The sequence below is a fragment of the Podarcis erhardii genome (assembly GCF_964252035.2).
Source record: "Podarcis erhardii genome assembly, chromosome: 7".
Classification (NCBI taxonomy): Eukaryota; Metazoa; Chordata; class Lepidosauria; order Squamata; family Lacertidae; genus Podarcis; species Podarcis erhardii.
Genome location: NC_138511.1, coordinates 73,866,961 through 73,881,949, shown reverse-complemented (window position 1 = coordinate 73,881,949; position 14,989 = coordinate 73,866,961). Strand labels below are relative to the sequence as shown.

The window sequence follows — 14,989 nt, the reverse complement described above, 5'->3', positions numbered from 1 at the left end:
TTTCTCCTTGGGGAGCCAATCTCCGGGGAGTTCCGTACAGTAGTATTCTTCATTTTCTTTTATCCAATTGTCCCATTCCCCGGTGTTGCACTCAGGGAGAGCATAGCTTCCATGGCTGGTAGCCACTGACAGTCTTATGTGCCATGAAGATGACTATCACATCACCCTTTCGTCTTCTCCAGGCTAAGCAACATACCCAACTCCTCCAACCTTTCATTTTAGGGCTTGGTCTCCAGGCTCCTCACCATCTCCCTTGCCCTTCACTGCTCCTCTGGGCACTTTCGACTTTGTTGATTTTCTTCTTCAACTGCATTGCCCAGAACATAGTGCTCCAAGGGAGGTTAGAGGACAATGGTCTCCCTGCTTCCCATGATCTGGACACAATACTTCTGCCGATGCAGCCTAGAACAGCTCAGAGCAACAAATCCACATCTCTTCCTCTCTCCCCCAGTCATGGGCTGTGAGACAAAAAGTTATGGGGTGTTGTCGTTGCGTCCGGTGTTCCCCTGCTCCATTTGATCAGCCTCCTCAGCTAGCGGAGGTGGGGGAACTGAAAATGATGATGCTTTGTTTAATTACGACACATTTCTAGGGGAGAGAAGATGCGAGGCTGGTGGTTTTGGAGACGGCCACATGGAAAAGTTCCAGTTTTACACAAAGCCTGTTGTGATTCAGCCCAGGTGCCTGCTCACAGCGATGAAAAGCATGGCAGTCAATGGAATAACACTCCTCTGCAGGAGCAAATTGAGTCATCCTCCATTTACTCAGTGCCAGGAGCAATTCAAAGAACTCATTTTGCCCTATCATGCTTTCAATGGCCTGGGACAAGCAGAGCTCAAGGACCACCTTCCTCCATGCAGCCCTGCCTGTTTACTCAGATCCTCAGCTGACTTGCCCCACCTTGGTAGGTCAAGCAGGTGGCAACCAGGGATAGGGCTTTCTTGATGAAAATACCTCACCTCTGGAACACCCTCCTCAGAGATGTCAGTTACCTCTTACCTAGGGCTGTATCCAACAAAGATTTACTCAGAGTAGACCCATTAAAATTGATGGCTCAACGTTAACCATGTCCATTAATTTCATTGATTCTGTTTTGAGTTATGACTATCATGGAATAAATCACTTCACTTTAATCCTTTAGTTAGGGTTGTTGAGGATTTTTTGGCAAAGTTGTTGAGCTTCCTTTACAAAATCTTTTAAAAAACAACCACAAGTTTTTCAGCTTTTTTTATGAAATTCACCAAAATCCACACTGCCAACATGGGCTGCCATATGTCCAGATTTCCCCGGACTGAATACCGGCTATGTCTGGGAAATTCTGGACATATGGAACTTCTTCTTTAGGTATAAAAAGACTTGTATTTTTACAGGAATTTACCTGAATGAATTGATACTACAATCTTCTGCTAATTTCACTGTTGCTCTGTTTTGTTTGTGCTGTTTCTTGGCTATAAATAAGACCACAGGAAGTTGCCTGATACAAAGTCAGACGGTTTTTCTCTCAATTCTCTACAGGCTGTTGCAGTCTTCTCCAACCTTGTGCCCTCCTGATATTGTTACACTACATCTACCATCAGCCTTAGCGACCATGGTTGGCAGTCAAGTATGGGGCGAGTTGTAGTCCAAGAACAACTGGAAGGCACCAGGTTGGGAAAGGCTGGTACAGGGACCACATCGGGACAATCACATATCAGGTAAATAAGATATTAATAAGACTGTGGATCGTACCTGCGGTCCATTCGCTCTTCCCTAATGTCAGCGAGCTAACAAACCAGAAAATGCATTCCAACCACAGCATTTTCCATTTTGTCAGAACTGGAAAACTATAGTGTCCACCCTTGGGAACTAGTGAGAATGCAATTTTGAATCAAGATGGGGGACTGAACCTTTCAAAACTGCCCTGACATTTTCTTGTTTCTTTGTTATATTAGACGGACGGACGACCGGACTACCAGCCTTAGCCCTGGCATTGCTTGGGAATTCTACCTAAATACTTTCATCGCAGACATCGAAAGCTCACTTCCGGTCCCTACAGATAGACTGACAATCGACACAGCTAACTAGGTATCGCGCACCTTCCTGAGAAACTTTGCAGCTACTCAGAGGAAACATAGGAAGGTGAAATCAACCAGGGCAGGTTCTTTGCCCATCTAGTCTAGTTGTGCCTGCCCTTAGAGGTAGTGGCTCTCCAGGGTCTGGGGCAGAGTCTGCTACCTGACCCTTTTAGCTGGAGATGCCAGCAGGGATCACATCTGGGACCTTCCGAAAGCAAAGCAGATGCTGTACCACTGAGCTATGCAATGACGGCTCCCCAAAGCGTCCCATTGTTCTGGACCAGACTGCAACCCAAAGACACAGGTTGGTAGCAGGCACAAAGCTCAACCACACACCACAGCAGGATTGCGCAAGCAGTTGACCGGCAGCAGGGAGGCTGAGATCTGCAGCTATTTTGTCACCACCAGGAATCCAACAGGCATCTGAGCTGCCCTTGTGACTTGTGGTGAGGAAATACCCGAGTGTGCACTGTGGAGGATGCTTTTGGCTGACGCATGCTACAAGAGGAGGAACGCTGTTGTGCGCTGGGATGCATGATCAGCTGAGACGCTTTTTCCCTTTCCTCCACTCATGCTCCTTGCCACAGGACCTCCCTCTACTTCTCTATTTCCTCTCCCCTACAACGATCTGCTTGGAAACTCCCTCTCTGATTAACCCTCAGCTGGAACATGGGAATCTGCCTTCTACCATACCAGACCATGCACCCATCTGGCTCAATATTGTCTATGCTGACCGGTAGCACCAGCTGCTCTCCAGGGTTTTGGGCAGGATGCCTTTCCAAGCCCTACCTGGAGATACCAGGGATTGGACCCAAGGACTTCTTCTTGCAAAGTGGATACTTTGCCACTGAGCCATGCCATCTTCTCCAAAAACCCTCCCTCCCAGGAATGAGTAGACTGCCATCAGCCACAGGGTGGGCCATCCAAATGCAGGCATTATCTGCCATAGCTCCAGAAATCTGGAATGGCTTCCCTCTGCCATAAGCGAAGCAGAATCCATCAGTTGATCTAGGTAAGGTAAAAAAGGTAAAGGACCCCTGGATGGTTAAGTCCAGTCAAAGGTGACTATGGGGTTGCGGCACTCATCTCACTTTCAGGCCAAGGGAGCTGGCGTTTGTCCACAGACAGCTTTCCGGGTCATGTGGCCAGCATGACTAAACTGCTTCTGGCACAATGGAACACCGTGGTGGAAACCAGAGCGCATGAAAACGCAGTTTACCTTCCCACTGAAGCAGTACCTATTTATCTACTTGCACTGGTGTGTTTTCAAACTGCTAGGTTGGCAGGAGCTGGGACTGAGCAACGGGAGCTCACCCCATCACGGGGATTCAAACCGCCGACCTTCTGATCGGCAAGCCCAAAAGGCTCAGTGGTTTAGACCACAGCGCCACCTGCATCCCTAGTTGATCCAGACATTTTGTAAAGGCATATTGCACTGGTGGTGCAATGTTTGACCCTGTCCCCTGAATAGCAAGGACTTTAGAATATAAGAACAGCCTGCAGGATCAGGCCTGCAATGGCTCAGCTACTTCAGCATCCTGCTCAGGCCGGTTGCCCACCTAATTCAGCATCTTCACAATGGCCAACCAGATGCCTTTGGAAAGTCCACAGGCAGGATCTGAAAGCAACAGCATTCTCCTCTCCTGTGATTTCCAGCAACTCGCATTCAGAAGCATACTGCTTCCAGGTAGCCTTATAATCCTTCATAGAATCATACAACTGTAGAGTTGGAAGGGACCCTGAGAATCAGGACTGCAATACATCAAGGACCGCCTCTTCCCATATGAACCTACCAGGACTCTGAGATCATCTTCTGAGGCCCTCCTTTGTGTGCCTCCTTCTCGAGAGGTCTGGAGGGTGGCAACATGAGAATGGTCCTTCTCTGTAGTGGCTCCCTGTCTGTGCAATGCTCTCCCCAGGGAAGTTCACCTGGCACCTTCATTATACACCTTTAGGCGCCAGGCAAAAATGCTCCTTTTTAACCAGGGCTTTGGTTGATCTGATTTACATCCTATGCCCTTTTAAAATGTTGTTCTTTTTTTGAGGGGGGTTGTTATTGAGTTGTTAATTTTATTTTGACTATATAATTGTGGTTTTTAAGTTAATCTTGGTCTGTGAACCGCCTGAGACCTCCGTGTATAGTGTGGTATATAAATTATCAGAATTATCTTTTCTCTGTCCTGAATAGGTTCATATAACTCCATTAAGGATTGAGCTTTGTGTGGAAAGAGTCTCTTGCCAGATTGAAATGCTCACACGCAACAGGAGGGCACATTCACAGATTCCCATGGCAGAAGGGCTGCGTGGATGGCTTGCAACAGCTGATCATAGTAGAGAGTCTAGCACATGGCTGGTAGAATGAACACCCGCATGTAGACAATCATCATTAGCTCTGTACAATATGGGTAAGAATGCACCTTTCCAGCCATCTCACTCAGTTCACTATTTCAAAGATTTTAATGCCATTTTCTGGGTCCAGAAGGCAGACATCAGCACAACAGAACACAAATTGTTAAAAAACAAACCACAATCTAAAACAAAAATAAATAAATGAAGAAACAGAAGCAGTTGAAATAATGCAGAGCACTACGTATTTTAAAGCAACTTGAAATAAAAAAAGGTTTTCTGAAAGCAGAAGAAGTATCAGCTAAGGCTAGGTTGATCTGTTTGCGGTTTCTCTTAAATTCTCATTTTTCCAGCCTTAAGTTTGCTTCTCATATTTCCACATCAGTTTGCACGGTTGTTTTTTTCAATTCTCATGAAAATTCATCAGCATTTTAGTAAGGATTTATTCTGCTACTACTACTATTGATTGAATTTATATACCACCCTATACCCGGAGGTCTCAGGACAGTTCACAGAACAAGATCAACATAAAGAAAATTATGCTATTCTGCCTAATGCACACATTTCGCAAAGGAATTTCCCCTAAAATAATGCACTTTGTATGCTATTTTTACTAATATAAGCATGTATATGTACACTTTACCCTAATGTTCACATTTCTGTAATTTTTTTGATTTACAAGCTGCTTTGTAAAATTCAGAGACAGGGCGGCTGTGTTTGGTTTGCATATTATTATCGGTATATTTTGCCAGTGAATCAATCTTATTCCCATCCCCGGTCTCCCAAGTAAGGGAGTTAGACAAATATGGGGCCACCACACAAAAAAAGTATCTTTCTCTCATCTGCCAGTCTAACATACCATGATGCATGGTTCTTAAGACCCAGGAAGCTTCGTATTAGTACAGGCAGTCATTAAAATAACTTTCAAATACTCTTCCATACTTTGGCTTAATGTCAATAAGGCTATAAACCTGTCTCTCAATTATGCCACTTTAGCCTGCAGTGCAGGAGGGGGCCTTATATGATGCCTAGAAATAGAAAACTATCATTTAAGGTGGGTAACCTTAAACTACAATTCCCACTAGCACCAGCCACCATGAGGAGTGGTCAGGGAAGATGGGAGTTGTAGTCTGACACCTGGTAGGCTACAGGTTCAGGGAAAAGGATAATCTAGAATCCTTTTAATGGCACCTAGGATGCTTCCAAATGGGGGCTTTGGGTCATACAGATAAAACACAAGGATAATTATTCATATTGTAATGCAATGGTTGGGTGGGTTGTAAGATGCTTTAAATTTGTTTGATGGGGGGGCAAGATGGGGTTACATTTTTTAATCAATACAAAGAAAGAATTGAGGGTTCCCTGTTTGTAGAAGTTGAGTGCATTTTCGTACAGATGTCTATATCTGGAATGCCTCCTGCACAGTTTAAGAAGTGTTCATTCCAATTTGTAGCAAAGGCTTGTGTTCCCGGTGAGATTTCAGTGTTATCTGGAAACTAGGAACAAGAATGATTGATACGAAAACAGAGGTTTTTTCCGGGAGGCTCCCCCACTGAAATCCCACACTTGCCTAAGACATGGTGACTTCCCTTGACCCTCATCTGCCTTCCTCCCACAGCCCTGAATTAACAGCAACAGATCAAGAAAAGCTACCACTGTCTCCAGGAAATCAAGCAGAAACTTCCTCCCAAGCTATTTTTCCCCTCTGGCGTGCGTTTCAGGGGAAGTACCTCTGACTTAGCTCTGCACTTAATACCAAAACTGGCCTATTCAGCAGTTTTCAAAAATCTTTCTGTATCTCAAACTCACAAGCAGGTTTTTTTTTTTTGCCTCAGTGACAAGCCGAGGGGCTGACCCTATGGCAAGCTGGTTTATCCAGTTAAAAGGGAACGCAGGCTGGCAAATTTTGTTTAATTATTACATCTATATCGCTTCTTTATTACACCTATTAATATCAGGCAGGAACCTTCAGTGTTCTCTTTTTGGCACCTGCTTAAAACAATTTTGTTTAGGCAAGCCTATCCAGACAGGTAGAAGTTATATCTGCTTTTATTTCTTTTTATGATTTATTATTATTATTATTTATACCTCACCGATTTGGCAGCTTACAGTAAATATAAAACATAATGAAACATCAAACATTACAAACCTCCCTAAACACGGCTGCCTTCAGATGTCTTCTAAAAGTTGTGTAGTTCTTTATCTCCTTGAAATCTGAAGGGAGGGTGTTCCACAGGGAGGGTGCCACTACCGAGAAGGCCCTCTGCCCGGTTCCCTGTAACTTAGCTTCTAGCAGTGAGGGAACCTCCAGAAGGACCTTGGAGCTGGACCGCAGTGTCCAGGCTGGACGATGGAGGTGGAGACGCTCCTTCAGGTATACCGGGCCGAGGCCGTTTAACCAACTTTTGAATATTTTCAAATACCTGTTTCTAACTGCTTTAATCAACAATTTTAATGTTTTATTTCATGCTTTTGTAAGCTGCTTAGAGGTTTTCTTACAATCAAGTGGTATATGGATTTTGTTTAACAATAAATACCATAACAGGAGTAAGTGGGGGCTAGCTGGCTTGCTGGAACAAAAAAGGAGCACTGCAACATGGTCCCTCTTGTAATGCCATTCATGAATTGGCCTCCACAGTCACTTACGGACTCATTGTTAAAACCGTGTTTATGGAAGACAATCTTACTCGGCTACGAGTGATCACCAAAGAAGAAGAAGAAGAAGACCACTGTTACGATACATCAATGCTACTAAGAAACCAGAGATTTGGCACAGATGTAACCCAAGGTCCCCTGATAACTAGAAAGTGTGCCAGAAACTACTAGATGACATATAAATCATTAGCGGACAATCAAACAATAGGACTGAGAAGGGAGGAATTTGTGCATCTTTCTTTCAAAATGGGTGACATAATGCCTGCCCTGAAATGGTTACAGCAAGTCCACACTAGCTACAAAGCTGAAATTTTTCATGCAGATGGCCCAAGGCATCCTGATCTCTAGAAAAGTGGGGAATAGTTTATTATTTGTGCATTTCTCTTGCAAAACAGGAGACAAGAGAAAGAAAACAATCAACAGTCCCTTTTATATTACTGGAAAGCCTGACTCTGGTACACATTGCAACCAAAGACACCCATTTCTGCAAAAGCAGAGATAAACTTTGACACTCAAAACTCCTGACGTAGAATTGCGTTAACAGAGGCCCGCAGATAGGAGCAAAACCACACACAGCGTGAGGTTCTGCTTTTCTTTCACACTTTCCCATCAGTCTTGTCTTTGGAAAGCTTGCAGAATTCAAGCTATATGTTCCAGCGGCCAAGATAGCAAGTCAGCGCTGACCTCTTCTCAGTATCTCCAGCTTGTGGACCACACAGGGCAGATCAACACCATATATTTAAAGCACATTTGGTGCACATTTAAAACACTTCACTTATCCCCCACCCAGAATTCTGGGAGCTATAGTTTCATCCTCACAGAGCTGCAATACTCAGGATCCTTAGCAGACAGTTCCTGGGATTCTTTGGGGAAAGTCATGAGCTTTAAATGTTTTGTAAATGTTTTTTAAATGTATGGAATCTGTGGCCCCTGGCGGTCCAGAAATAAGAGAAGCAGGGAAGTAAAATGTGAGCACCCACCTCTGTGACGCTAACCCAGAGATGACCTCCACTTCATTAATGGGATGTTAGCTACATTTGGACTGAACTGTGATGTGAATTTTAAACCATGTCTTTTCATCTGCCCTTAATTGTTTTTGAATGATCGTTGTTAATTACGTCGCAATCCGCACCCGGAATTGTGTAATGAAGGGCAGGCAATATATAATTGCAAAGCACACTTGTTGTTATTTATTAAATTTCTAACCCGCCCTTCCTCCCAAGGGAGCCCAGGGCAACAAACGGCCAAGCAATTAAAAGTAAAATAAATAAAAAACTTATGAAATATTTAAAACCTCTAAAAACAGTTACATATCCCCGCAGCTAAGCCTTTCAAGGTTGCCAGGAACAGCATATTTCAGTTATCCGATGCTTGGGTGAACAGGAATGTCTTTAAATTCCTCCTGAATGAGGGAGGGAGACCCACTGCACCAGGGAAGACATCCATAGATGGGGCACACCACCAAGAAGGCCCTGTCATGGGTCAATGGCAACTGGGCAGCAGCCAGTGGAAGTGGCAGGGCCACCAAAAGGGGCTGCCCTGCTGATCGTATAGCTCAAGATAAATGCAAGCAATTGCATTCAACACATACCTTGACTAGCTATCACATACGACTCAAGCAAACCTTCCTTCCCTCTCCCGACCACCCTGCACCCACTTTCCCTCTTGCTGCCTTTGTCTACCACCACCTAGCAGAAAAGTCAGGTGTACTGACTTTTCACACACATTTGCATTTTTCTCTTTGCACATATGCACATGGGTTTGTTTCATTGCGGCTGTTCCTGGAGCAAATGTGGAAACATGATTTGTTTTCATTTTGTTTTTACAACTTCCTATTTATCAATCCGTCAATAAAAATCCTACGTCTTACTAAAGGGATTAAGGGGAAAGTGAAGCCAAGGGAGTGATGGGGGGGGGGAGGTACGCTGACAGAACCTGGAGGGAATGGTAATGTCAAGCCTTGCATAAAAACACTGGCTATTCTTCAACTTGAAGCAGAGACGGGGAACTTGTGGCCCTGCAGTCGCTGTTGAACTCCAGCTCCCATCAGCCCCAGCTAGCGCGGCTGATGTCCAGGAATGGCGGGAGTTGTAATCCAACAGCACCTGAAAGCTTACAGGTTCCTCATGCCCAACTTAAAGGAATCTGGCTCAGAGCATTTGAAGGCAAGCTGGGAGAAAAAGACTGTCGCTCACGGGTGCATGTACACTCAACCCTACTTTCGCCTCCAGCAAAACAGGTTCTGCAGGGTTCTGCATCATTTCAAAACCCTGCAAGACCTGTTTGACCGCAGAGAGACAGCATGTGAAGCCAAGCCTCTCTGTAGACAGTTCCAATTCCTTTTAAGCAAAGGGATGCACCATCCATCTCCACTCAATGCCTCTGTTGGTCTGGTGCAAAACTGCTTGGAGCTGTAACAGACAAACACCACAAAGACACTGGTAAGTGGAACAGAGGTGATTTTTGTTTTTCGGGATTTCTTTCAGAATTGAGCGGATCAAGACTCTGTATATCTGTGTCCGTCTGTCCCCCGCTGTGCCTACCAATGAGCCAGTCTGTTAATGGTGCTTCTGGTTAACCTATATCAACAGGGAATTCTTTCCCACTGGCCAGAAAGACAATGGCAGAAAGTAGCTGCTCCAACACACTGTAAATTGTGGACAGCATCATAGATCCCTCTCCAGGCTACAGTACCCAGTGCTCCTAATCACCTAATTCTAGTCTTAATTGCCTGCTTCCTGACATTGGTTTTTCACCTTTTGTTTCTGGGGTTTTGCTGTAAATCCAGCTGCCGGGGCCTAGCAACGCTACTGCTGCTGCTGCACTCCCAACAGTTGATGTTGAGTGAAGCAGAGAACAGCCTCCTAATTATTTGGGGGAAGTTGTGGAGCGCATTTGTGTGTGTGTGATGTTCTAATTACAATGGATGAGGCACAACTCCTAATGATGGGGAGAAAGTGGTGGCGACGCGTGGGGGGGGGGAGGAGAGTGGGTCGGCTGTCTTGGTGAATTATTGCGGTTGCTCTCTAGGGCAGAGGAATCTTCCCCTTTGCGCCACGGCGCTGATGGGTTGGCAGGGGGCATCCAAAGCGATCCCTTGACCTAGATCTCCCCGAGTTTCAGGACTTAAGGGAGGGTCGGGTTCCCACTCCCCCCCCCACCCAAAAAAATGCCACGGGAGGGGGGTGAGGCGGAGAGGGAGCTATTGGAAGCAAAATAAAGGGTTTTCATCTGACTTTTCCCCGTTCTGCATTTTGCTGAAATCTGATGGGGGGTCTCTCTTTCCACCGCGACCCGACGAGGAGAGTGACGGGGCGCGGTGGTGTGTTCCTAGGGGCGCCGGATGTGGGTTTCGATGGTAACAGGTGCATGCCGCGCAAGAGGAAGAGAAGGCGCCCCCTAAGCCCGCCCCACATCTCCTCTACCCCCCCCACCTACCCCCCACCCCAGCCAGAGAGAGAGAAAGGCGCCTTCACTTACCACCATGGCGCCGCGATCCTGATGTGCCCCGGCGGCGGCGGCAGCCCGGGCCAGTCCCGGGCCGAGCCGAGACAATAGGGGAGGGAGCAGCGCGGCCGCCCGACGCCGCCAGCCGATCCTCTCCGGCCCGGCCCCTCGGATGCGCGTCCGTCCTCCTGCCCGTCTCCGGCTGGGGAGCGCCAGCCAGCCAGCCAGCCAGCCAGCTAGCGAGGCGATCGGGCGGGCGGGCGGGCGAGCCGAGCAGCGGCGGGGCGGGGAGCGCAGGCGGGCGGGGGCGGGATCAGGCTCGGAGAAAGACGGGGAGGAGGAGGAGGAGGGGGCGGCAGGGAAGGGGGGCGATCGGCGGCTTGCAACAAAAGGGGCGCAAGGAAACGAGGTGGGGGGTGCAGGCGCGGGATCCGAGAGGCGACCCCCCCCACACACACACACGTCGCCCTTCCTGGTTTTGAACCCCGCCACCCACCCGCTTTTGGGTGTGTTTTTTTCGCCGTGCGATCGCACCGAAGGGGGTTAAAAAACAACAACCCTGAAACAAAAGGGGCAGCTGGAAGGGACGGCACAAAGGGGCTACTGTTAGCCTGGCCGGCCGCTCTCCAACCCCCCCTCAAAAGAGCTGAGCATAGATGGGAGGCGCCCCAACGTTTTCCCCACCTCAGCCATTTATTATATAGGCAGTCCCCATCTTTCTTTCAAAAGGAGAGAATACATATACTGTATATCTAGCTGAGGTTGGCGGCGGCGGGGAGGGGGGGGGGACGGGGCACAGTTCTGCCTCGCCCTAATTCAGGAGACCTGCCCCTCGGGAACGGTAAATATAGAGGACCCAGGCGTCCTAGGAGTTCCCTCTCTCCCTCCCTCTTTTCCGTTTTGTTAAATAAATTAATTAATTAAAAACCCTTGCAAATGAGACGCCACCCTTTCTAACCGCTTGGAGCCAAGTTACAAAAAGGGCCTCCTCGTGCTGTTGTTCCCCACAAGGAAATCACCTTTCTGGAGGTAGGCCTTTCTCTGAATTATGTCCTCCTGCTCTCCAGATCTCTCTTTCTCTCACTCACTCATTCACTCTCTCTCTCTCTCTCTCACACACACACACACGCATGCATGCGTTTACACGCACCCTTCAAATTTGCTGGATTGCTACTACAAAGTAGTATGTGCATGGGAAAGCTCGCTCTGTCGGAATGCAGGCATGGACTGGGGATCCTTGTATTCTTCTCCTGCCCCCTCCCCACCCTTTATACTAGGGACAGGCTGCTGGAATTGGGCTGTGACGGGCAGAGATACCTGGTGATTCAGGCTTTCCTTGCCCTTTTGTGTGGATTTTGAAGGAGGAACTGGGAACTAGGTCTCATGACCTCCCCTTGTGATATATCCCCACAAAATATCACCATCAGAGTCCAAAGGAGAACCACCAATGCCAGTACTTAAAAGCCTTGTTTAATATGCACCGACTGAATGGCTTATTATGCCTTTATGTAATTGGGTGGTAAAAAAAATAGGGGAGGTGTGATTCTACCTCACAAATGCGACAAAGCAAGGTATGGCACAGTGGGACTCCGTTACATAACGACAAGTGACATTCTTATTAATAGACACTGTCACCGCTGCCTCATCTCTCACCAGCCCTCCCAGGTAGACAACATGGAGGTCAGACCAGGCGATTGCTGACACCGCAACAAGTCCAGACAGGGAGCCCTGGGGGAGCTGCATTCATCAGGCCACCCCGGCGGATGGCTCAGATGTATGGGTACAAGACACACACAGAGAGATAATCCCAACCCCTCAGAACCTGCTCGCATAAAGACCTCATGCTTCCATGCAAGGTCATCTGGTGGGTTAGTAAATTGGCTCCATGACGCATCACAAGCTGGATAGGTTTTGGAGAACTCATAAGGTTGAGAACATAAAGGAGAGCTCTGCTGGATCAGACTGATCCAGTCAGCATCCTGAGTCACATGGTGGCCAGTAAAAAGACGACTCTGGAAAGACAAGACAAGAGATAAGTGTAATAGCCTCTCCCATAGTTCCTCAGCAACCAGTAATTCAGCAGCTTATCTCCTCTGAATCTGGTACCATAAAGTCATCATGACGAGTTGCCACTGATAGCATCGTCCTTTATGAATTTGTCCAGTCCCCCTGTAAAGCCACCTAATTCAGTCTACCATACAGACATCCTGCTTTACTAGGTAGAAGCCCTATGTCAAGGACCATATTGCTGAAAAACTCATATTGCTACAGAACAGAGATACGGAATACCTGTAAAACATGTCACATTAATCTTGAAGGACGCAATCCCAAATTAAAAACTGAATCTGCATTATAAATGCCAGTTTAACCCACATTGCCTTTGACCCCCGCAACATCCCTATCATATCCACATCCTTCAGAATGTGCCAGAAACCTAAAGGAATCTCACGTGGGAAGATTGCGCAAGAGTCATTTTGATGCAAACACAGACCATTAGCTACATGAGTAATATCTTACGGTCAAGGCATTTGCAGGCAAGAATGAGTTGCCATCTCTGCTCCTGCCAGCTACAGACAGGAAGCCTAGGTCTCCAAAGGTCACTGCCCAAATCCCACTCACTGAACAAAAATTCAGAAAAACTATTAGAACTTTAGAAGTTCAGTGACGAAGTTGTTGCCCTAAAAATGGGCCAATATTCAGCTAATGATAATAATAATTTATTATTTTTACCCTGCCCATCTGGCTCGGTTTCCCCAGCCACTTTGGGCGGCTTCCAACAAAATATTAAAATACAAGAGATGAGGCCAGGACGACTGAGGGAGCAATGTGACAAAGTGGTTCGAAACAACAAAAAGTACCTTGTTCTTTGCCAGACACGGCCATCTCGATGCCTGGCACTACCTAGGCTATCACAGCTGTGTCCATTCAACACCCACCCATCCCAGTTAGCTCCCACACTGTCCTGCACTGCTATAATTCATGTGGCCTCTCCAGATGGACATCCAGCCAGTCACAGTTCAAGTTAACTCACAAGTCAACCTGTGATGGCTTCATGTAGAACATGGGTGAAGGTCAGAAATCAAAGGATAAGGGAGCATTCAGGTTTCTGATTTGCTGATTGTGGCCACATATTGGCACTTAGCTGCCTTTAGAATAGGGAAATAATAATAATAATAATAATAATAGTAGTAGTAGTAGTAGTAGAAATAAATAATTTATACCCCGCCCATTTGGCTGGGTTTCCCCAGCCACTCTGGGAAGCTTCCAACAAAATATTAAAAATATTATAAAATGGGATGGGATGCCAACATCAGTTCAGGAGTGTATGTGTATAGGTAAGTGTCCCTCAAGGGGACAGATGGACACGCCCATAAATAGATCATGTAAGTGGACTCAGGAAGGGGGAAAGAAGTGACCAAATAAAGACAGAATTTTCAAATGTCTGGATGTTCGAGATGATGAGGAAGTCATAGCACAGAGATGCAGCATCTGCTTTCCACACAGAAAGCCCCAGGTTCAACTTCCAGCATCTGCAAGTAAGGCTGGGAAGGAACCCTGCCTGAAACCCTGGATAGACAGTCAAGTGTAGCAAACACTGAGGAATATGAATGAATGGTCTAACTCAATAGAAGGCAGTGACAGGAGCGAGCCAGCAGTAAATCACACCAAACACATTGGAGTTAACTCTTATTAGCAAAAACAGGATCTGCACAGGTGTGCCAGGCCTAATCAGCCAGCAGGTCTTGCCCCCATGAAGTGGTTGCGAAGACTGGAGGTCCCTGCCTCCCCACAGCTGCCTAAGGCCCCTCCTCTCCAGTTTTCCCCAAGCAATCTGAGACTGTGCCTGTGTGAAGTTAACTTTTCTGCCCTTTTCATGCCTCTCCTGGTTCTGGGAGACGGGGGGAGGGCAGCTTGTCACAGCAGGAAGAGGAGACTCCCGTGCCTCTTCACCAGACGCTCATCTCTGCCTCTGGGCCTCTCCTACATCAGCTTCTGCCTGTAATTCTGGACTTCTCTCTGGCACAGACTCTCCCTGCTCACTAAGCTGTGTTACCTCTTCAACTTCCAACACCACCTCCTCCCAGTCTTCTCCCTCTTCTCCATCTAACCACTCATCGTCATCCCACCCCCAATTCCCTGGCTCTGAGCCTTCTTCCATTGGGGTTACCCGCAACACATTCCTCTACATCCAATCTGTCTATGACATCCAGATACCTAGGCCTGTCCCAGTTGCTTTGCAAGACAATGGGACACACTTGCACACGCACGTGTGTGTATATTCATACAGAATAAATATGTGGTAGAGTGCCACATTCCTAGCTTGCCCATTTGCCCCACTCAAGAGTATTCCATTTATTCTCTCTCATTTAAAGCCCAACTTAGAAAAGAAATAATCTTTTGCAGGGATACTCCTGTGTTCAGTTCGCTTTCTCCATTCATAGCCAGACATCACAACCTAAAGGGCCCAAGGGCTGCAAATCGAAAAA

At 46.9% G+C, this 14,989-nt stretch overlaps 1 protein-coding gene across 2 annotated transcripts in view; it reads right to left on the bottom strand.

Moving 5' to 3' along the window:
* Positions 1 to 10,728, bottom strand: part of ARHGAP33 (Rho GTPase activating protein 33) — a 50,429-nt gene extending 39,701 nt beyond the window's left edge. For both annotated transcript variants that reach the window (XM_081868664.1, XM_081868665.1), the window contains exon 1: positions 10,536 to 10,728. In XM_081868664.1, the coding sequence (XP_081724790.1) occupies positions 10,536 to 10,541 (6 nt within the window). In that variant the 5' untranslated portion in view covers positions 10,542 to 10,728. The remainder of the gene's footprint in view (positions 1 to 10,535) is intronic.
* Positions 10,729 to 14,989: the final 4,261 nt, after the last annotated feature.